Genomic DNA, 23,337 nt, shown 5'->3' with positions numbered 1-23,337 from the left:
GTGTGTGTGTGTGTGTGTGTGTGTGTGTGTGTGTGTGTGTGTGTGTGTGTGTGTGTGTGTGTGTGTGTGTGTGTGTGGGTGTGTGTGTGTGTGTGTGTGTGTGTGTGTGTGTGTGTGTGTGTGTTTTACTCGCAACAAGTTGCATTCGACGGGCCTCCCATTATTTGCTATTGAAAATTGGTCCGATAGGACATTGCATTACGGAATTATTGAAAACCATTGGTTTTTGCCAAAGGTCTTCCCTTGGAAAAAAAAACCCAAAACGTAAAACAAAAATATTCGAGAACGATGGCAATGTAATATACATGATGAAAAAACATGCAACAAACAAAACATACAAATGAAAAAACATGCAAAATGGTAGAAAAAGGCAATCTAGACCGTAAAAGTGCTTTTTTTTTAACTTTCTAATGTGATTTTTTTAATACATTTTATTATGCACGAAATTATGAAAATAACATCTTGCTTAACATGGACTTCTCACCCACAGTTTTCCTAGTCTGGTGCAGCCTTGATACTACGCGCATAAAACTGTTGCAAAGAAAATAGGATCGATTATTTCTTTACTAAGTTCCACTCCAGCTATCATACTCTATTTGTGTTTCTTATGTTTTCTTGGTGTTCTTGGTTTCCGGTACCATGGGTCATACTTGCAATTGATCTTATTCCGCTATCTTTCTGATTAGAATACACGAGCGATAACAATAATCAATAACAAGAAAATCGATCCCCAAACAACGGGAAGGCCAATGCTAACCAGATCAGAACACGTGTCTTTCGAATTACACCACTCAAAGACACAAATCAACGCCAAACTCATCGACGTGGATATTTTTTTTTTTCGAAAAGATAAGAACAAAACTATGGTCGCACCCACGGGATTCTTATCAATCATGCCCGTGGGCGGTCCAGCCGGCGGTGCACCACCACAACACAACATCTATTGGGCACTTCAGAAAACGCGCATGTTGTTGAGTGTTTGTATGTAGGCATATTTGGCCTATCAGTCACCATCGTGATAAACATGATGCAATGGAACTGCCGTGTGTCGATTAGGGGTTGTTCGTATTGGTAAAATTGCAAAAAGCTGTTCCCGCAATATCTGGGCATCGACGAGTTTGCGACAAGGCGTCCCCATCAAATTGGCATCATTGTTCAATCGAACGCCACGCGAAATTTTCGCTTCTTCCGTGACTTGTGGAGACAATCTTGGTGCTAAGCGAGCTCCCAACACTCGTCGGATATTGGACTATATTGTAATATGGAGACGCTTGAAACAAGACTTGCCAGGATTTAATGTTTGATTCACTCGTGAAGTGTTTAATTGATTAGTTTCTATACGGCGTGCGCAGCGACTGGTCGTGCGTGCGTGGCACACAGCTCGTAGGAGTTTGTTTTACAAAGTTACGCATTTCTTGGTAGGCATCGGCTAAGTGCGCGATAGTATCGCTGTGGTTACTCGGGGAGTGCAGTGTTGTGATCATGTCCTGTTGCGAGAAAGCAAGGCTTACTGTCTTTAAAATACGGTGATTTTGGAGATGCGTTTCGTTGAGTGAATTATCAAAAGTTTTAAATCTTTTATACGGGGATTAAACCAATGAATTGTCTCAAGCGGCTAAGACTCGGTGCATGCGGAAAAATGGTAAGCAAACCAAACGAACAAACAACTTTCAATTGAAAAGCAATCAATTTAGGAATGACTGCGCAAATTTGAGCAATGAGCCCAATTCGCTGGAAAGTGTGCATAAACAATCTGGAAGATCATAAATTCAATCAGATTCGTGGCAGCGAAAATATTCCGCACGAGATGAAATCCGATCCAGGCGAAGATATTTTGGGCAAAGTTCAAACTCATATAAAAATATCGCTTGCTAGGTTGGTCGCGCATTCGCGCGTCCAATCAATTCGAATCAATTAAGAAACGATCTGGACCGGTGCGCGAGGACGGAAAACGGTATCTCCGCGCTGCAGTTTCTGTGAATATTTTATGAATTAACGAGAATGGCGCTACCCCAGCGACATCATACACGTGCCCTCTGGTAAACTGTTTTGATGACGCGCACGTGGATGACATAAGGCGAGAAATTCCACGAAAATCGCGAAACATCAAGCTGTAGTCGATAGAGTGAGAATGATTTGGCTTAGGCGCGCGTGATAAATCTGTGTGGACAATAGTGACACTTGTTTTCGTGCCGGTTGACGATAATCATCATATCCAGAATGAGATTGAAATCATAACAACAACCATTTATTATTACATAGGCATATCGATTTCGAACAGCGTGCGCGTGATGGGAAATCCTCGCCGCGCGGGATTGAACTAAACGCGCCAAAGTGCTACAAAGATTCTCAACAAATAACAAACAATGCTTGGATTGTAGTTTTTTTTGTTTATTCCGCAGTAGGCGGAGTGATCGAAGAGCAGACACGATTGAGAATGTACAAACACTGATGTAACTCCTAATGCCATGGTTATGATATTTTTATTTTATATTTAAAATCAGCACAACCGTAATAGGAGATTGGGTTTTTTTTGCCAAACGTCAAATCTGGATCTTCTAATCAGACCGTAGCGTACATTCCCGACGCTCTTGGCGAAATGCACTAAAGAAAAAAGTGCAATATTTTACATTCTAATTTCTATTTGAATATCACTTAAAAGTAAGATTCAAAAGATTAGTGGATTGAAGATGCTTTGAATAGTAAGCAGTTTGCCCCTGAAAAATTATGAAATTTTGTGATATTTTTTACTATTAGCTGATCTATGGATATAGCAACACATTTAAGGAACTTTGCAGTGTCGTTGGTATTTGTAGATCTTCGTATGGAATCGATCGAAGCGTCCAGAACGGGCTGGAAGACCATTCTCCTCAGCTCATATGGTCCATAATGGCTGTCTCTTACACGCAACTAAAGGAACTGACGTACTCCAAGGTACATCAAGGAGGAGGGAGCTTCGAAAATCGTGACAAATTATTCAAATATTCCTGATGGTTGGCACAATAAACTCCAAAGCCAATTTATCCTAAATCTACATCATCCTTACCCTTTAACCTTTACACCGGTATAAGTCATTAGAGCAAAAAGGCCCTACAGAATTTGGTCATCTGAATGGTGATAGCAACAGTCCAAATGTGGAAATAATCCGATCCACAATTTTCAAATAATTTTGTTAATATGAGATTTTTAGATTTATTGCAAGGAGCAACCGGTACCGGCAGTCTCTGAGAAACGAAAATAGCGGTCAAAACTAAGACCAAACCATTCGACAAGTTTATTTAGGATTTTTTTTCTTTAGACCAGCGGTTCTCAACCTTTTTCTTGAGAGGTACCCTTCTTACTATTGCATTAATTAAGGTACCCTTCCTAAATGCAGGCTTCCAGGTCTCTTGAAAGAACAATTCCAAGCCCTTGAATTTCTTAAAAGTAAGCTTCCGTACTTCCGGGCGTCCTACAACAAGGCTTCCATCCTCTTTGAAAGAGGTTTCTCAGCCTCTTAAAAGCAGGCTTCCGGGCTTCTTGGAAGACGGCTTTCAGGCTTCTTGCAAGGAGGATTCTGAGTCCATTGGGTAGAGGCTTCTGAACCTATTGGAAAGAGGCTTGAGCCACTTAAAAGGAGGCTTTCGAGCCTTTTGAAAAGCTTCCGAGCTTTTTAAAAGGAGGCTTCCCAGCCTCTCAAAAATAGCTTCCCCAGCCTTTTGAAAGTATACTTCCGGGCGTCTTAAAGCAAGGCTTCTGGCCTCTTGAAAATAGGCTTCCCAGTCTGTTGAAAAGAAGCTTCCCAGCCTCTTGAAAGCAGGCTTCCGGGCTTCTTGGAAGGCGACTTTGAGGCCTCTTGAAAGGAGGCTTCTGAGCCTACTGGAGAGAGGCTTCTGAGCCTATTGTAAAGAGGCTTCTGATCCTCTTGAAAGGAGGCTTCCGAGCCTCTTGAAAGGAGTTTTCTGAGCCTCTTGAAAGGAGTCCTCTGAGCCTAAAACAAGGCTTCCATATTCTTGAAAAGAGGTTTCCCAGTTTCTTGAAAGCAGGCTTCCGGGCTTCTTGGAAGACGGCTTTCAGGCTTCTTGCAAGGAGGATTCTGAGTCCATTGGGTAGAGGCTTGAACCTATTGGAAAGAGGCTTTTGAGCCACTTAAAAGGAGGCTTTCAGAGCCTCTTGAAAAGCTTCGAGCTTTTGAAAGGAGGCTTCAAGCCTCTTAAAAGAAGCTTCCCAGTCTCTTGAAAGTAGACTTTCGGGCGCTTTAAGACAAGGCCTCCGGCCTCTTAAAAAGAGGCTTCCCAGTCTGTTGAAAAGAAGCTTCCCAGTCTCTTGAAGGCAGGCTTATGGGCTTCTTGGAATACGGCTCTCAGGACTCTTGAAAGAAGGCTTCCGAGACTACTGAAGAGAGGCTTCTGAGCCAATCATAAAGAGGCTTCTGATCCTCTTGAAAGTAGGCTTCTGATCTTCTTGAAAGTAGTTTTCGAGCCTCTTGAAAGGAGTCCTCTGAGCCTTTTGAAAGAAGGCTTCCGACCCTTTAAAAGGCAGCTTCCAAGCTTCTTGGAAGTAGACTTCTGGGCGTCCTAAAACAAGGCTTCCATCTTCTTGAAAAGAGGTTTTCCAGCCTCTTGAAAGCAGGATTCAGGCTTCGTGGAGGACGGCTTTCAGGTCTCTTACAGGGGGCTTCCAAGCCTATTGGATAGAGGCTTCTGAGCCTATTGGAAAGAGGCTTCTGAGTCTCTTGAAAGGAGGCTTTCGAGCCTCTTGAAAGTAGTTTTCCGAGCCTTTGAAAAGCTTCCGAGATTTTTGAAAGGAGGCTTCCGACCTTCTCGAAAGGAGGCTTCCGAACCTATTGAAAGAGCTTTCTGGGTATCTCAAAGCGAGACCCGTAGACCGAGCATGTAGCCAGAATGACGAGTAACAATCTGATGGAATTGGTTCTTGACAACGATCCTACGAGAGCAAGAAGGCAAGATGCGCGGCGAGCAAGACGATTTGCGGAACAGTCTGCGGAGGTTGGTTGGCGATATGTAGCCATAGACCGATCTGAATGGAGAAAACATTTGTGCACTGCACATACCACCCCGGCCTCTGAGAAAAACAATAATGCATGTTTTGTACAAGACAAAGTTTTGAAATGAAAAATACACAATTGCCAAAACTTTATCAATAAGTTTCGATTTTAATTGTGATACGTCCGCCATTACGCATTTTTGTCCGAGGTACCCCCTAGGACCAACGAAGGTACCCCCTTTGGTACATGTACCCCAGGTTGAGAATTGCTGCTCTAGACTACTCAAAATATCCTCTAAATCTTTGGATTTTACAGTCGATTTGTTAATTAGCCCTGTAGCTAATAAAATTATTCTCTATTTGATACCGTGATTTTTTTTATTTCGGCCCCCTCTGAGTGCTGGCATCCATTGCGGGGGCCAACCGGGCAGCAAGGACACGAGCAAAAATCGAGATAGATACAATGCATCAAGGGCTGACAGTTGTGTCATTCCACTCATTGAGTAAAGCCGGGTGACACCGTCTTGATATGGCGGGTGGACTAATGCCACAGCTACCTTCCGTTCCGTTAATCCGTGGCTGTCCTTGGGGCACGCAGTCCCAATCCAGCCGTCTGGCTTAACCAACCAGATGGGAGTAGGACCAGTTGATTCCTTCCTGGCTTACGTCGATCCGGCTCTAAACACCGAGGTGTCAACCCCTTCATGGCCTTACTGCATGTATCAGCAAAGATAACCAAGGGATCAAGAAGGCTACTATTCCAGCTGGGTTTGAGGAAAGCCCTAAGGGGGACCCAACAGTCATGAATAAAACTAAACCAACAAATGAAGAAACGGAAGTGAACCCCTTCGTAATAAGAGATTTGGAGAGATCTCCACCCAACGCATCGGGTGCGAGAGGTATAGAGCTGTGGAGAGTGATAACGGTGCTCAATAGTCGGCAAGCAGCAGCAAAACACGGTGGAGATAGGGTCGAGTGGCGTCCTGCCGAGCTTGACCGTCGCTGTGGTGCAACTCGATGACATTATGGACATTTTGGATAATGCACGGGCAATATGTCAAGAGACCTGAAGCTGAACGAAAATTGTGACCAAGAACTTTTCTCAAAAAATTTTTTTTGATTTCGGGTCCGGCACGCCATTCCTAATAAGACTTTTTGGACGTTTTCCTCCAACTTCCCCCTGAAGTTTGGTATTATGAACGGAATGCAGCCGTTATAAGCAGTTTACGGCATATTTCTGATTGAATATGAATGATTAGAATATTGTTGGGTAAGGGCAGTGTTATTTTATCTGGAGAGTATGTTGGTTTTAGGGGAATATGGGGTAAAATAGTCTCATACATTATATACATACAAATGGATTTCTGTCTGTCTGTCTAATCATTATAAACTCGGAAACTACTGAACCATTCGGCATGAAATCTATGATAAAAAAAAAATCAGCATAACTTGAGGACTAATCAATCAAATGCAACCAAAGTTAGCATGTTAAGGTTTTTGAAGTCAAGAAATGTTTCTGTGGTGATTCGTGACCCTTCTTCTTCTGGAAGAGGGGCTCTCATACAAATGAAACACAAATTTCTGCATAATTGGCATGGAAGGGTTTTGGAGGCAAGAAATGTTTCTGTGGTGGTGCACAGATATTTATTTAAGACATTTAATTTCTCGTATGCGGTGTCTCGTCCTCACTTTTCACCGAGACATTATCAATTGAACGATTTTGCGAAATAATCATATACTTTTAATTTTAATACTTCCACCAATTTTGTACTTTCACCATCTACTTAAAGAATGCAACTCTGCATTCAAGTGTTCAATCGCATCTTCTAAGTCTTTAGCTGCAATGAATAGCATTTGTATGAGAGCCTCCCTTTCCAGCATGGGGAGGGGTCACAAACCATCACAGAAATATTTCTTGCCTTCAAAAACTTTAACATACCAAATTTGGTTCCATTTACTTGATTAGATTTTGAGTTATATGGAAATTTCGATTTCATTTGTATGGGAGCCTCCCCCCTTCCTTCCATGGAGGGGAGGGGTCACGAACTACCATGGAAGCATTTCTTGCCTATTATATTCACCACATGCCAAATTTGATTCCATTTGCTTGATTAGTTTACGAATTTTGCAGAAATTTATGTTTAGTTTATATAAGAGCTTCCCCTTCCAGAAGGGGGAGGGGTCACGAACCACCACAAAGAAATATTTGCAAAATTCTAAAACCTTAACATATCAAATTTGGTTCCATTTGCTTTATTAGTTTATGAGTTATGTGTAAATTTCGATTCCATAAGTATGGGAGCCCTCCCCCCCCCCTCCTAGCAGAGAGGAGAGGGCTCATGAACTAACACGGAAACATTTCTTGCTTATTTTATCCAACATGCTAAATTTGGTTCCATTTGCTTTATTAGTTTCCGAATTATGCAGAAATTTATGTTACATTCCAGAAGGGGAGGGTCACGAACCGCCACAGAAACATTTCCTGACTTCAAAAACCTTAACATGCCAACTTTGGTTGCATTTGCTTGATTAGTCCTTGAGTTATGCTGTAATTTTTTTATTTATGTGGAAGCCCCCATTCAAAAGAGGGAGGGGTCTCCAAGCATCATAAGAACCTTCTCGACGCCAAAAACATCTGCATACTAGGTTTCACGCCGAATGGTTCAGTAGTTTCCGAATCTATAATGATCAGACAGACAAAAATCCATTTGTATGTATATAATTTATGAGACTATTTTACCCCATATTCCCCTAAAACTAACATACTCTCCAGATAAAACAACACTGCGCTTACCCAACAATATTGTTATCATTCAGATTCAATCAGAAATATGCCGTAAACTGCTTATAACGGCTGCATTCCGTTCATAATACCAAAGTTCTGGGGGAAGTTGGGGGAAAACGTCCAAAAGTCCTATTAGGAATGGCGTGCCGGACCCGAAATCACCCCCATTCGATTCCTGGGAAAATTTTGTTTAAGAAAAGTTCTTGGTCACAATTTTCGTTCAGCGGCCTTTTGAGTTATCGAATTTTGCTCGAAACATGCAACATTTTCCCCATTGTGCACTGCTTATTAAAACCGGGAAAGAGCGCTACGCCGATGTGCTCAAGGCGATGCGCAGTTCCGATACACTGATGAACGTGGGTAAAGAGGTTCGCAGCATGAAGAGGACGAGAGCGGGCGAGATGATCCATGTATTAAGGAAGGGATCACAGGCGAGCGGTACCTCTTAAGGAGCACTAGCCCAGGAGATCCCAGGCGATAGTGTCGAAGTGAGGGCTCAACATGACGAAGTGACCCTCCAATATAAGCAACTGGATGAGGTCACGACATCGGAAAAGATCGCCTAGCCCATCAAGGACCAAGGTGGAGCGGTGGAGGCAAAGGACGCGGATAGCCACGTTGAGGTACCGGCCACCGACGATCAAAGTTGGTAAGCTGAAAGTTGACTGGTCAGTACACAAGAGCTGAGGGTTCAGTTATATCGAAAATAAATGTAGTGTACTACTGCAGCTGGTATGCTCTATCAAGGTGGCCGATAGAACAATTCACCCAGATGGTCGATCGGATGACATCAAAACCAGTGGGTAGCACGCCAGTAGCCATTGCAGAAGGCTTCAATGCTTGGGCGATAGAGTGGGGAAGTTGATGTACTAGTCGGAGAGGGCAAACGCTGCTAGAGGCTTTAGTCAAGCTTGATGTCGTGCTGTGCAACGAAGACTCAAGAAGTACCTTCCAGCGAAAAGAAGTGGAATTGATAATAAACGCAACATTCTGCAGTCTAAGTTTGATTGGTGATTTGCAGTGAAGGGTCGACGACGGTTACAACCACAGTGACCATTTGGCTATGCTTCACAGGATAAGCAGCGAGGCCCACTTCGACGGTGGTACCTTCATAGAGGCTATGGGTCTGGAAGAAAACACGGAAGGTTTGAGCGGCGTTGCGGTCCTGTTTCGAGCGTGTGACGCTACTATGCCGAGGAAGGCACGACCACGGAACTGCAGGCCTCAGGTATGCTGGTGCAGCGATCAATTTGCAGCCCTTCGAGCAATCTGCCTCAGGTCTAAAAGAAGACTACATAGGTCACGCTCGGCAGAAGTGAGGGAAAAACGCATCGAGATTTCCAAAGCGGCGAGGCTGGCCCTAAACAAGGCCATCAAAGAGAGCAAGAAAGACTGCTTCGACAGACTGTGCCAGAGCGCCAATTCGAACCCATGGGGAGACGCCTATCGAGTTGTGATGGCTTAAACAATAGGGGCACTGGCTCCTCCCGAGTGGTGTCCAACGAGGCTGAAGACGATCGTCGAAGTACTATTCCCGCACCATCCATTGGCCGCCAGCAGCGAGAATAGGAGCAGATGACGAAAAGGTGGCGAGGGTGACGTTGGAGGAGCTAATGACGGTGGCAGTCCCTCGACCCGAACATAGCGTTAAAGGCAACCATAACGACCAATCCGGACATGTTCAGGTCAGCTATGCAGAGGTATCTGGACGAGCGGACATTCCCGAATATATAAAAGAGGTGCTGTTGATAAAACTGTTAGACAGACCAATTTGTCTAATAGACACGTTAGGGAAGCTACTGCAGAAGTTGATCCAAAACAGGCTGTCGCCGTACGTGGAGGAGGTGGGAGGATTATCGAATGAGCAATCATGCTTTCGGAGAGGACGGTCTACTCTGGGTGACATTCGGTGGTTGACACTGCAGAGGTCACCATCGAATGCAAGCGACGCGGTATACGTTACTGTGCAGTAATAACATTCGACGTGCGGAATGCATTCAACAGTGCGTGCTGGATGGAGATCGCGAACTCGTTGCTTCGACTGGGAGTACCGGTAGGGCTGTACAAGATTCTGGGAAGCTACTTCCAGAATCGAGTATTGATCTACGAGACAGACGAGGGCTTGGTTAGCGCCCCCATCACGGCAGGTGAACTACGAGGATCAATTTTGGGTCCATTACTGTGGAATGTGATGTACGATGGCGTGTTGAAGCTCCCGCCAGGAGCCAAGTTAGTGGGATTCGCGAATAATGTTACCATGACCGTGTACAGAGAGTCCATCGAGGAGATCGAATTGACTGCAACCTATTCGATCTATCTAGTAGAGGAATGGTTGCGCAGTAAGAAGCTACAGCTGACGCATCATAAAACGGAGATGATAGTCGTCAACAACCGGAAATCGGTGCAGAAGGCGACAATTAGAGTCGGTGGTTGCGACATCACCTCCAAGAGATCTGTGAAACAACTGGGGGTGATGCTCGACGATCAGTTGAGCTTCAAAAGTCATGTCGAATACGTCTGCAAGCGCGCGGTGAAGGCGATAGTAGAACTATCGAGGATGATGGCGAACGGCTCTAGGGTGTGCTTCAGCAAGCACAGGCTGCTGGCAAGCTTGGCGGTTTCAATACTGCGATACGGAGGTCCAGTCTGAGTGTCGGCGTTGAGTGCAAACTGCAACGTGCGAAAGCTGGATAGTACACATAGGCTAATGTGCCTGAGAGTCATCAGCGCATATCGCACCGTATCTCGCGAGGCGGCATGTGTACACGCGGGCATGATGCCTATCAAACTGGTTGTGGAGGAAGACGAGGAGTGCTACGTCCTCAGGGGCACCCAAGTAGCACATTTCTATCGAATTTGGTTACAGCAACTTGATTGTGACTAAATTCGGTCGGATATCAGTTACTGCAACCGACCTGGAGCATGTGTACTACTAGGGCCCGGTAATGCTCGCAGGAATACCAAGGCAGCAACGGTAGCAAAATGGCAGAGGAAGTTGGACATCTCGCCTAAGGGAAGGTGGACCCATCGCTTAGCCCAAGTGTGTCGGCAGACCTCATGGAGAGCTAAACTTTGGCTTGACCCAGTTCTTAACAGGCCACGGATGCTTCAGGTGATACCTGCACAGGTTCGCACATGCGGCTTCCTCCGCCTGTCGCAACAGAAACGGTTGAGCACATCCTGTTCACATGTCCCCGCTTCGAAACGGAGAGGAGTGCGCTGTTGGAGAAATGCTGAATGGACACTACCACTGATAACATCGTCAGAAGAATGTGTCAGAACCCAGAACTGTGGAGAGTGGTCGCAAGACTGACGTCCAGAATTGTCGACATCTTACAACGTAGTTGTCGCACGGAGCAGCAGCAGGCCGCCATTGTGGATATCGGACCATGAGCACTCCGCCTCGGAAGATATATGCCAATTATGTATGGGAACCAAGGAATCAATTTTTCTGGAATGCGCATACGAAACAAGCGACAAAAGAGAACCAACGACAAAGCTTTGTTTTTGTCGGAGAAAATAATGACAAAGATCCGAAAATTTTTGTCAGCAACAAAAAAGAAGACAATCTTGTTGCTAACTTTTCATCCCGTTATTTTGCATTATTTCTTGAGCAAATGTCGGTTTTATGCTATCATAGTTTCTGCTTTTATGGAAATATTCGAGATTCGAACAATGATTACAAAATTAGCATCGTATTTTGGGAAATATCAGAGCATGCAAGGCAAATGATTCTTGTCATATTGTGTTCGGGCTCTGATAAAGGTTTGTCGCTAGGTGCGTTTGTCAGTAACAAACTCTGTTGATGACAAAGAGTATATTGTTAGGCGTTGCTCGAATATTGATTCCCTGATGGGAACGCTATTGCCAGCTACCAACGTCGTCAGCTTGCGGCAACCGCGTAGCCGCAGAACGTGGCGAAACGGCCGGTTTCGGGGGAGCCACCGCTTTCGGGGAACTTCTCGTCGGAGTAGGTTAGATCCGCCGTCGGGGACTATCCGAGTCGTTCGCGACCGAGGCGGGAGCTAAATGGCTCAACGAATAAGGTGGGAGCTGAATGGCTCAAGGGCATCGAAAGTCGGTTATCGGAGTAGGCTAGGCCCACCGCCGGGGATCAGATGAGTAGACCGTGGCGTGCGAATGCACCGCCTTCGGTTCGTCGGGGCACAATTGCACCGGAAGTTCACTCCAACCGGAATCTTTGGATCGATCTCGACACTCGTCCGGTCACGGGTCGTCGGTTACGGGGCAGCTTCCTAAACTAAATGGCTAAAAAACACAACGAAAAAGGATGTGGTGCTGATTGGCACAAGGAAAAGATGAAGGGCTTAAGGGCTCAAAGCTTTTGTGTGCTTACTGGCACAAACAAGGGAGCCAAAGGGCTCAGAAGTGTCGTTTTAGGAAGAGTACGCTTAGTACTGCCTATCCTGCAGAAGTAATACTGGAAGGTAGTTTCGGGGGATCAGGGCATTAGAAGAGAGGGTAGTTCAAGTAACCTTCCTTTTCTTGGGTGGGTTTAGTGGGCAGGCCTTCCGTCAACCCCATTCCCTGAGTGACAATTTCAGGTGTCTATTTGCAGATTTGCCTTCATCCCTCTAAAAAAATGCTGAGCAGGGCTATACATCGGTTTTACATCGGCGTACAATGAGGTCGCTTTTTTTTATGCTACATTCTTTTGAATTTACATAAAAAATACCGTTGTCGGGGGTGACAATGGGTCAAATGGAGGTGAGAATGGGTCACTGCACTGTACTGTACTGTACTTATAATGCTTGAAGAATGGATTGAATGTATCTTAGGGCAAGAAGTCTAAAATATAGGAGACCTTTTTGAATGATTTTGCTCTACGAACTCCAGGCTGCCGGTAAGTGCGATTACCCATTCTAACCCCCAGACCCATTGTCACCCCCAATGGCGGTATTTTGAATTTGCACAGGAAGTGCATTGGAATGTTTATAGAAAACTCTTCCAAATTTCTACAGGGAATTACAATTTCTTGTCTGAATTCTAAAATTGAATTGTATTTATATTGATATACCGTCAACAAATCAGGGAAATATTCCAATTATAGACACTATAGACTCGGGGTTAAGCGAGACCGCACCATACGCCATTTTGACTGATTTGTGATATTTTGTTCGTAGAATGAAAACCAAAAGTAATTCGTATCAATTCATTCGTACCTACATTTGTTGTTGGATATCCTCAGTCAAAAGGATTCGAAGGTCGATTTTAAAATAAGATTTGGGCTGGACGACACTCTTGTTCCATCTTACTTTATGATTCATCAGATTGTGTTGTAATGTTGCAAATGACACCATAAACTGTTGATGATCGCAGATTGACAACATGCCTTAATAGCCTGTGTGTGAGCTTCGACCAAATCTTGCGTTTATATTTATTAGCTCATTACCAGTGAGCTCATGACAGCACTCTTCGTTGAGAAATCGGCAATAATCGTTGCATCAACCAGATTAGATAGTGTGACTGTGACATATTATCGCAAAAAAAAACAATTTCCCAATCGTGAGGGGGTCGTCAAATTGCTTCCCATTGGATTTCTACATCAAATAGTTACTTCATGAACCATCAACGCCTATTTGAAGGAATGGCGTTCGGAGTAGTGACATTTTCGGCAAAACATTAAAGTGTAATCGCAGGTATGCCTTGTTAGGAATAAATAAGTGCGTCAAAGAGCAGCTCAAAGCATGATGGATCAATATTTAAATTATGCCTAACGCTGCACATTCATCAAATTCTGACGTTTTCTTCCATTTGTTGAAATCCAGAATAATTTTTGATGAATTCTTGAATGAAGAAAATTACGCATATTTTTCGGGGTGCAGACTAATTTATTCACGTACACACCATATGCTTCTATAAAAGCTTATCTAAAGATTTACAGTGGTATAAATTGCAAAGCAAAATCATGATTTATGATACGTGTGTTTCCTAATATGGATTGCTTGACCATTTCACGGCCATTTAATTATAAATGTTTCGGTAGAATGACGGTTTGTTTGATAGTCAGTCAGTCATCATGAGTTCTGAGCACCTGCAGGGGTACATAGGGCCAACGTTAAAAATGTTGATCCTGGGTGGCTGGCCGTTTTAGCCTTGACATGGGTCCAGGTCGGATTCCTATTGATTTATTTACGAGCTGGGAACATCCTTCATAGTGATGGGCGATATGCGAAGGCGCGAGATCGGGTGGTGGCCGATCAATGAGAGAATGTGCAGGTTGAGGATCAAAGGCCGGTTCTTCAACTTCGGCATAATCAACGTTTACAGCTCACACTCTGGAAGCACTGATGATAATAAGGACACATTCTACGCGCAGGATGATAGTGCTTCCTTTGTTCTCTTGGCCGCACCGATGTCAATGTTTTGAGGTGTCAGTAGGTCCAGTAGTTCGGTGCTCTTCCACATTACAGAGCGGGCATTCCACAGTGAATAGCAAATTGTTTATTGTTCCTATTAGTCGAACTTGTTCCAAACGAGTGAAACACGCACTGCTGAAGCTTGTCACACATCTCGTTGAGGATGTGTTGGACATCAGCTGCCGTGTACAGAAGTAAGGGAGCGTCAGCTTGATTATCTTGATGTGTTGAGCGTGAATGGGGCACCGGTGGACGATTGAAGCCAGAGGAGGTCCATACGAGTGGACCTAGGAGCGCGACTACTATGTTTCGATTTACCAGCAGCTGGAACTGCTGTATAAGTTTGCTGTCGAGGGTCAAGCCAAGGTAGTAGACCTCATTGGTCCATTTCACAGTCGTGCCATTGAGGATGATTTTACAATCCTTAGGTGGAACATGTTTAGGAGACTTAGAGTGGGGGAAATGGTGACCTGGGTCTTCGCCGCGTTGATACTGATCTTCCAGCTGGTAAGGTACGCTGTCAGGGCATCAGGCCTCTTTGGAGCTTTGCGCTCTGATCACTCTACCATTGTAGACCCTCGTCGAGGAGAGGAATCCTATGCTCTCCTGAGGTCACAGCGGCGATGGAGGCGGCCCTGTAGACGATGGAGATGGCCTTGTAGACGATGGCCGTGAGGACCCTATGTCGGAAGGGGTAATTCCGGCATTATCGCAAGCTGCTTCTGCTGGTGTGAAGGGGAGGAGACAGGAAGCCAGCCGGACGTAGCTATTGAAGACTGGGGAAAGTACGCTGACGAGGGGCTTTCGAGCAAATACGGTTAGCTCCAAACCATATAGCTGGCGACAGTCTATGGTTGCTTGGCCTATACTTAGCTTGGTGTGTCGGTTGTTGGTACGGTGTTTCACGGCTAAGGGTTTCATAATATTGATCTGGGGCTTGCAGGCTACCTTTACGGACTGGAAATGTGGTAGAAAGGTAAGCCGCCGGTCAATGTCTACACCAAGAACGCGAACGACTTTTCGGTTGGGTATGGGATCATTGCTAAGCTTGATAGACGGTCCTCCGATTTGATAGCAGCAATGGCAACCGTGGCCCCGGGTGCACTTACCCGTGTTCATAAGCCGTTGGAGATAGCCCAGCGGTAGATTGCGCTAACCGCTGCCTGCGCTTTGATCCTGGTTCGTCCGGGAGTTCCTCCTACGACTACTAGGAGCAGGGCCGGATTTAGCGGGGGCTGGGGGGGGAGGCTTGGCCCCCACAAATATTATGTACTAAAACCAACCTTTTTTGTACATTTTGGGGCCCCACGAGCTGTCGGCCCCGGGGCCACCTTCCGTCTAAATCCGGCCCTGACTAGGAGGATGTCGTAGGTGTAAACGAAGAAGTGGACGTTGGTCGGTAGTATGCCGAAGACCCCGTTCATTGCAATCAGGAAAAGGGTGACCCCTTGGAGGATCTCAGAGAAGGCCAAGAGAACAAAGGCATACTCTCCGGATGCAGAGCCGCTAATAGGGACCGTGAAAGTCCTTCCGGTAAAAAAGTTGTTAATAAAGGCAAGCATGTTACCGGTGGTGCCCCATTCTTGCAGTTTGGGGTGTCCAGGCCCTGCTAAAAGCTTTGGTTATGTCAAACGAGACCAGGTCAACATGCTTGCCTTCATTGTACGCGCTCTGCAGTACACTGCCCAGATTGGCAAAGTATGTGCTGGTGCTGGGCGAAAAGTGTGCTGTTGGAAGCCGAATCTTCCATCCACTTCCAGTCTTTCACGGAGCCGGCGGTTGACCACTCTCTTCATGGTCTTACAGGCACAAGAGGTAAGGGAGATTGGTGGATACATGGTGCCATGACCTGCCATGTTGTTTTTGGATATGGGGATCACGAGACTTTTGCTCCAGTCATCAGGGAAAGTACGGTTCTCCCAGATGTCTTTGACGAGATTGAGGAATTGTGTTTTAGCGTCAGGAGGAAGCAGTTTTAGCATGGGATACCCCAACTCGTCCGGCCCAGATGAGTTCCCATTGAAGAGAAGAGAGTCAGATTGTGGATGGTAATGATGTTTTGGAAGTCGGCCGGGTACTGGGAAGTGGCTACCAGGGAGGCGAAGTATTCCCCGAGAGTGTTGGCAACCTGTGCGGGTTCGGAGATTGTTTGGTTGCCTTGGTCAAGGTGGATAGGCGTCGCTCTCGACTTACCGCTTATCGCATTTACCCGCCTCCACAATTCGGCAGTGGTTTGAGAAGGGTTGATGCTGTCGACAAAGTCTTCCCATTGCTTTGACTTCGCCTCCGTGATGATGATCTTACACTGTCGATGCTTCTCCTTATAACAGTCCAGGGCATCTGGCCTGAGAGGGTGGTTGGTGCTGAGCTTCCTCAATGCCCGCAAAGCTTTGCGTCTGGCTTTGACCGCACACCGAGTTTCCTCGGACCACCATCTGAGTGCACGATGGCCGAGACGGCCACTGGACCGGGGGAGGATCATGCTGGTGAAATCGGAGATGGACGAGCAGTACGCTTCCCCGTATTTTCAACGGCGTCTCTTAATGTCCACAGGAGCGTTGGTGGAAATCTGCCCCGGGAAGTGATTGCTTCCATACAGATCGTTGCCGGCTTTCCAGGAGAAGCGCATCGATGGCGCTGGCAGAGTGCCCTTTGCAGAAGGTGGGAGCCTCGTCATTGAGGGTGACGAGGTCGCCTTCCTGAAACGCTTTGACTAGGACGGAGCCTCGAGGGTCGATCCTTAACCCCCCCCCACATGGGATGGTGAGCGTTGTATACATGTATAGGGGATGTATACATTGATGATAGTGATTGGTATGTAATGCCAATAAAGAAGAAGAAGAAGAAGAAGTGATTGACATACTTCCTCGCTGCCGGACACCGACAACCGGTAGATCTTCCTCAATGTCGAGGACATCAAAGGGGACATCAATGTCGAGGACATCCGGGTTGGCCGGAACAACATTACCCATAATTCCATTACCCATAATGCCATTACTCCGAAGGCCACTACTCCGAATGCCATTACCCCGAATACCACCCGAGCAGCACAAGTCAGGCAAAAATGATTGCAGCAACTTGATTGTGACCAAATCTGGTCATATGAGTTGCAGTAACCCATGCGGAACATATGTGCTGCTTGGGCATTACCCCGAATGGGACACTACCCCGAATGAGCCAGTATCTCTAATAAGTCCATATTTCAAGTTTATACTTCATTTCGGTGAAAAAAATGTTACTCAATAAAAGTTTATTCAGAATTCATATGAATCAACAATAGTTTGCCCTTCACTTGGAACTGTTTCAACATAGTATAGAACTAAGTATCCAATTTTCCGTGAGCGGTAATGGCGATTGACGATTGATGAGGCCAATTGCACCCAATGCGGTTAACTACGGTCCACGTCAGCAAGGCTACAAAAGCAAAAAGGTTGAAGTTGCTTCTTGGTCGCTATAGTAAAAGCACCGGTTTTCGGATGAAGTGTGATCCAATGCTTAGAATCTACGATTGAATGAGTGAGTGAGTTAGTTTGATTGAGTGAGTAAGAGAGAGCGAGTGAGTAGGAGTGAGTTAGCAATGAGTAATAGTGAGTGAGTGAGTAGGAGTGATTGAGTTATTTAGAGTGGGTGAGTGAGTAATAGTGAGAGAGCGAATGAGTAAGAGTGAGTAAGTGAGTCAGAGTGACTGAGTGGAGCGAGTGTGTAATAGAGAGTGAGTAAGTAACTGAGTAACCGAGCCAAAGAGTAAGAGTGAGTGAATGAGTAAGAGCGAGTGAGTGAGTAAGAGTGAGTGAGTGCGTAAAAGTGAGTGAGTGAGTGCGTAAGAGTGAATGAACGAATGAGTAAGAGCGAGTGAGTAAGTAAGAATGAGCTTGTGAGTAAAAGTGAGTGAGTGAGCAAGAGTGAGCGAGTGAGTAAGTGGAAGCGAGTGAGTAAGAATGAGTGCATGAGTAAAAGTGAGTGAGTGAGCGTGTTAGAGATAATAAGTGGTAAGAATGAGCGAGTAAGAGTGAGAGAGTGAGCAAGAGTGAATGAATGAGTAAGAGTGAATGAGTGAGTGAGTGAATAAGAGAGAGTGAGTGATTAAGAGCAGTACTGCAATTTCTCAATTTCAATGAGAGATGTCACGCGATGTTTACATATCTGCCCTTCTCATTCTCTGTAGAAACGCGAAGAATTAAAGGCATGCTGCAAAAATTTCAAAAAATTTTATTCCGTGACAGGACATGAAAGTTTGCAATACCTGCTTTATTATTGTGTATATTACTGCCTTCAACTTGTTGGATTCAAGGAATATGATTAATTTATCGTCCAGTTATTGTTTTCTGCATATATCTATTAAAATAATTTAAAAAAAAATAATTTAAAATAAAGCGCAACATCCTTTCATGACTGCTTTTCATGCTAAACTGATCAAAGAACCCACGATTCTTTCATTTTGTCGCCAGATATAGAAAAAAGCGTTTTGCTCTCTGTCTTATTATGATTACGATCTTTTGTAGTACTGATTAAAGAGTAAGTGAGTCAGTAGGAGTGATTGAGAGATTGAGAGTAAGTGAGTGAGTAAGAGCGGGTGAGAGAGTTAGAGTAGATGAGTTAGTAATAGCTGGTGAGGAAGAGGTAGTGAGCTAGAGGTAGTGAGTGAGTAATATATTGTGTGTAGGTGAGAGAGAGAGCTCTGTTTGTCTTCGAAATGAAGCGTTGATTTGTAGAAGGCATCCTCTCTTCCGTTCGCCTCATACAATGCAAACGCATAAAGAAGGCATTATTTCCTTTGTGTGCCTTGTACCTGGCAAACGTGTTCATTTAAATAGTCATTATCTTCTCTGTATATCTTGTACAGGGAAAAAGGATTAACTTAAAGAAGGCATTATCACCTCTAATCGCCTTATACCGGGCAAGCGCTTAAAGAAGGCATTATATTCTCGGTGTGCCTGGTGCCTAGTTAACGCGTACACTTAAAGAATGCATCATCTACTCTGTTCGCCTTATACCGGACAAACGCTTTCATTTGAAAAAAGCATTATCTCATCTGCAAACACGTCCTATTGAAAGAGACATTATCACCCCCTTTCGTAGAATAGTAGTTTTCCTGGTAATAATGGGGTGGAATGACAATTTAAGTAAATTAAAAAAAAAAATCAACATTGTTAGTGAAACAGTTGGTTAAATCTTCAATGCGTTTTTCCAAGTAACTCTAACTCTATTTTATTCTGAGTGCGTGTTTTCTCTTGTTTCGGACAGCAGAACGATCGCGCGATCTGCCGAAATATTGTATTCTGCATTGTGCGGCCGGTAATAAAGTTAATTATTGTATATATAATTAATTGTATCATCATGAATATGGCGTCGTTCAAAAGAAAAAAATAGTCGCTTACCAAGGCGATTTCCAATATATTTCCTTCCCAACTAACATACTATTCCTTTCCAGTGCGCTCATGGAGATGCAGAGGATTCCTCGGTCTCTTGTAGCAATGAGTGTCGAACTAATTTTCCTCCCCTTATCCTAATTGACTGTGAGGACGTGGTCGGCATCGTTATTGGTCTTGAATTAAAGAAACTCCGAAGCATGTACAGTGAGAATAGCTTTCTAGTCCCGAGAAAACTATTCAATTGGTGAGCTGTGCATTATTTGTTGTTTCTCGGCCAATCACGACTAAGTAACTCTAACTCTTTTTTATTCTTCACAAAGATTGTTGGTTTGGATTCATCGATATCTGTGAGTGTGAAAAATGATACTGGAAAGCTACAGATTCGAAGTGTTTTAGGGGTACTGGCCTTTCGTGGTAATGGATTTCTGGGTAATGGTTTTCGCGGTAGATTGTACGACAATTCCCCGAAAACCAATTCTGAATGCAATTTCCTGAATGAAATTTCCCGAATAACAATTCCCCGAACGTAACATTTCCCGAATGTAACAATTCCCCGAATGCAACATTTCCCCAGAATGCAACATTTCCACGAATTGTTTCCATAGTGCAGATAAAACTAAAACTGAAAAAGAAATCTGCGTCGTTTTACATAAAGTCGCATAATTGGCGTTTGACATAATTTTGAGCTGCAACAAAAGTGAGGATCGCGAGACAATTTGCTTAAAAATTGTAAAAAAAAATAAGATTGTTGGTCATTGGGCCGAAGACCATTATGCCGAACCGTCATTAGGCCGAATGAGGAGTAAGAAGTGAGAAATTAATAGTGAGTAGTGAAAAGTGCGATGTGAGAAGAACGTAATGAAAAAGTTAGAAATGACAGATGAGTAATGAGAAGTGAAAAATGAGAAGTGAAATGTGAGAAGTGAGATGTGAAAAGTGAGAAGTGAGAAGTGAGAAGTGAGTAGTGAGCAGTGAGTTGGGAGTAGTGAGTAGTGGGAAGTGAGAAGTGAGACATGAGAAGTGAGAAGTGAAAAGTAAGAAATGAGAAGGAAGTACATAGTAAGAAGTGAAAAGTGTGGAGTAAGAAGTGAGAAGTGAAAAATATGATGCGAGAAGTGTGAGTGAGGAGCGAGAGAAGGCGAAATACGAAGTGAGATGTAGGAAGAGAGAATGGAAAAATGAGGAAGGAGAATAGAGATAAAGGAAGAAAATTAATCCGTTTTCCGGTATAAGGCGAAGGAAAGGTATAAAGCTTTTTTTTATTGATAATCGCTTCGCCCGGTTTTAGGGGAAGACGAGTTATAATGCCTTCTTAAAATGAACACATTTGCCCAATATAAGACAATGAGGGTAGATGGACCCTTCTTCAATTAAACACGTTTGCCTGGAGTAAAGCGAAAAAAGGAGATAATGCCTTTCTTAAATGATCACGTCTAGGCAGTATAAGGACAATGGAGGGGATATTGTCTTCTTTAAATGAACACGTCGATTAATTCGATATTTTTTTTGGTCTATATAATTGATATTTATTGCTAGATGCGATCTCATATATCATATCTATTCCGGCCAAACTCGTCTACATCAAAAGAAGAGACTACGTTTATCATTACCTTATTGCAGGCAAATTCCTTCTTCTAAAAAGGTAATTTCATTCTATTTTGGCTTATTTCAAGCTCACGCCTAACTCTAATGAATAGATCACAACTACCGTTTCCTTATACCAGGTAGATACAAATTTTCAAAGAAGGAATAACATTCACTTCTTCATTATTCTTGGGAAACACCTACTTCCAAAGTAGAGATCAAAGTAATCCATTGCGTTATTCCGAGTAGATGCATTAATTTTAAATAATGGATCACATTCACCATTGTCTTATTCCGGGCATACGCATTTTAATTTTTTGAGGATTCACATCCAAGATTACATCCCAGCAGCACACATGTTCCACGTAGGTGACTGCAACTCACATGTAACCAGACTTGGTTACAATCAAGTTGCTGCAACCAGTTTTGCCTGACTTGTGCTGCTCGGGCAGTAACTTCTTAAGAAGGGATAGACCTTACGTATGACAGGAGTTTGATTTCACAAATTTTGACCATGATGCTTTCAATCGGAATTTCTGTTCGCGATTCTACTCCATCTAAGAAATTCAGCCTTTGTTCGACTATTTTAGAAAAAAAAATGAATTGGAAAACACTTTATTCTACTATCTTTATAATTTAACAATAAGGAAGATCAAGGGCATACAATACTATCGAAAGATTTGATCATGTTCGGTATTTCCAAAGAGACACTCTAGAACAAATCTTTGAACGCTGCTCTGTTCGGGCGCTTATAGTCGATGACAATTATGTGTTTGCAAAGATTGTACGACAATTCCCCGAAAACCAATTCCCCGAATGCAATTTCCCCGAATGCAATTTCCCCGAATAACAATTCCCCGAATGTAACATTTCCCCGAATGTAACAATTCCCCGAATGAAACAATTCCCCGAATGTAACATTTCCCCGAATGCTTCTCTTCTTTTCGAGTGCGGCACAAAGTGATTGGAGGATTTCTGATCCGGAGGTTCCGAGTTCGATTCTCGGTTCGGAGGGTGTGATCCTTGATTTCAATCTAGGATAAAAAGGCTTCCGGGTGAGAAGCATTTTCGGCTCTTTGAGCACAGTGTGTCCATTGCACTTGCCACAAAAGACATTCATGCAACTGGCAGGCACGGGAAAGCTTTCAATAACTGTGGAAATGTTAGTAGAAGACTAAGTTGAAAAACAGCCCAAAGCGAAGTGAAGAGATATTGCTTTCTTTAAATGTATTAGTATCCTTGGTCTTTGGTCCTTGGTCGTTGGTCTTCCTCAAATGAACACATTTGCCCGGTATAAGGCAAAGAGGATAGATAGTCCCTTCTTTAAATGAACTCGTTTGTCTGAAATAAAGTGAATCAATGAGATAGTGCCTTCTTTAAATGATCCCGTCTACCCGATGTAGTGCTAATGGAGGAGATAATGCCTTTTTATATAAACTCGTCTATCCAGTATAAAGCGTCTCGAGAAAGAACGTCTGTCCATAATAAGGCAAGAGGAGAGGAGATAATTCGTTCACTATAGAAGCTCGCTTGCCAGATATAATGTAATATTGATACGGAGCAATTATATGTTTCAAAACTGCTGCTATGCTACACTTATCCAAGAAAAAGCCAATTTTTAGAACAATCTGAAAAAAAAGCCTAATGCTATTCTGAGAAAATGAATTCGGCAAAATGTTTTTCGATAAAATATTATATATTCAATACATATTTCTTATATATTTTTTCCTTATTCTGGCCAAATTGGCATCAAAATAAGAGAGCACATCAATCCTTATTATCATTCTTATTTCTTTCATATTTGCATTATTTCGAGCTAACGCCTATTTCTGAAGAAGGGATCACATCTACCATTGCTTTACTTCATGGAAATGATTTCTTTTAAAGAATGGATTACATCCATATTATCTTATTTCGGACAGATACGTGTTATTAAAGGTAGATAGAATAATAACAATAATAATCTGGGGAAACACTCCCTAAAGAAGCGACGCATTTACCATTGCATTAGTCCGAGCAAATGCATTATTTTTAAAGAAGGAATCACATTCACCATTGCCTTAGTCCGGGCAAACGCAATATTTTTGTTTAAAAGGATTCACATGAACCATTGCCTCAAACTTCTTAAGAAGGTATTTACAGGACAGGAGTTTAATTTCGAAGATAAAAAAATATTTACCAAAAACGCTTTCAATCGGAATTGCCGTTTACGATTCTGCTTAAAAAAAGC

The 23,337-nt window shown here is 43.7% G+C and overlaps 1 protein-coding gene across 1 annotated transcript in view; it reads left to right on the top strand.

Annotated features, from left to right (window-relative positions):
* The first annotated feature begins 1,159 nt into the window (after positions 1-1,159).
* The window catches only part of LOC134207714 (phospholipid-transporting ATPase IF), a 70,285-nt gene continuing 48,107 nt past the window's right edge, over positions 1,160-23,337 (top strand). Inside the window, exon 1 of the mRNA XM_062683540.1 lies at positions 1,160-1,642. Coding sequence (XP_062539524.1) covers positions 1,598-1,642 — 45 coding nt within the window. The 5' untranslated portion in view covers positions 1,160-1,597. The remainder of the gene's footprint in view (positions 1,643-23,337) is intronic.

Source organism: Armigeres subalbatus, chromosome 1 (assembly GCF_024139115.2).
Source record: "Armigeres subalbatus isolate Guangzhou_Male chromosome 1, GZ_Asu_2, whole genome shotgun sequence".
NCBI lineage: Eukaryota > Metazoa > Arthropoda > Insecta > Diptera > Culicidae > Armigeres > Armigeres subalbatus.
The sequence above is the reverse complement of the archived record's forward strand: the minus strand, read 5'-3'. Positions and strand labels throughout refer to the sequence as shown.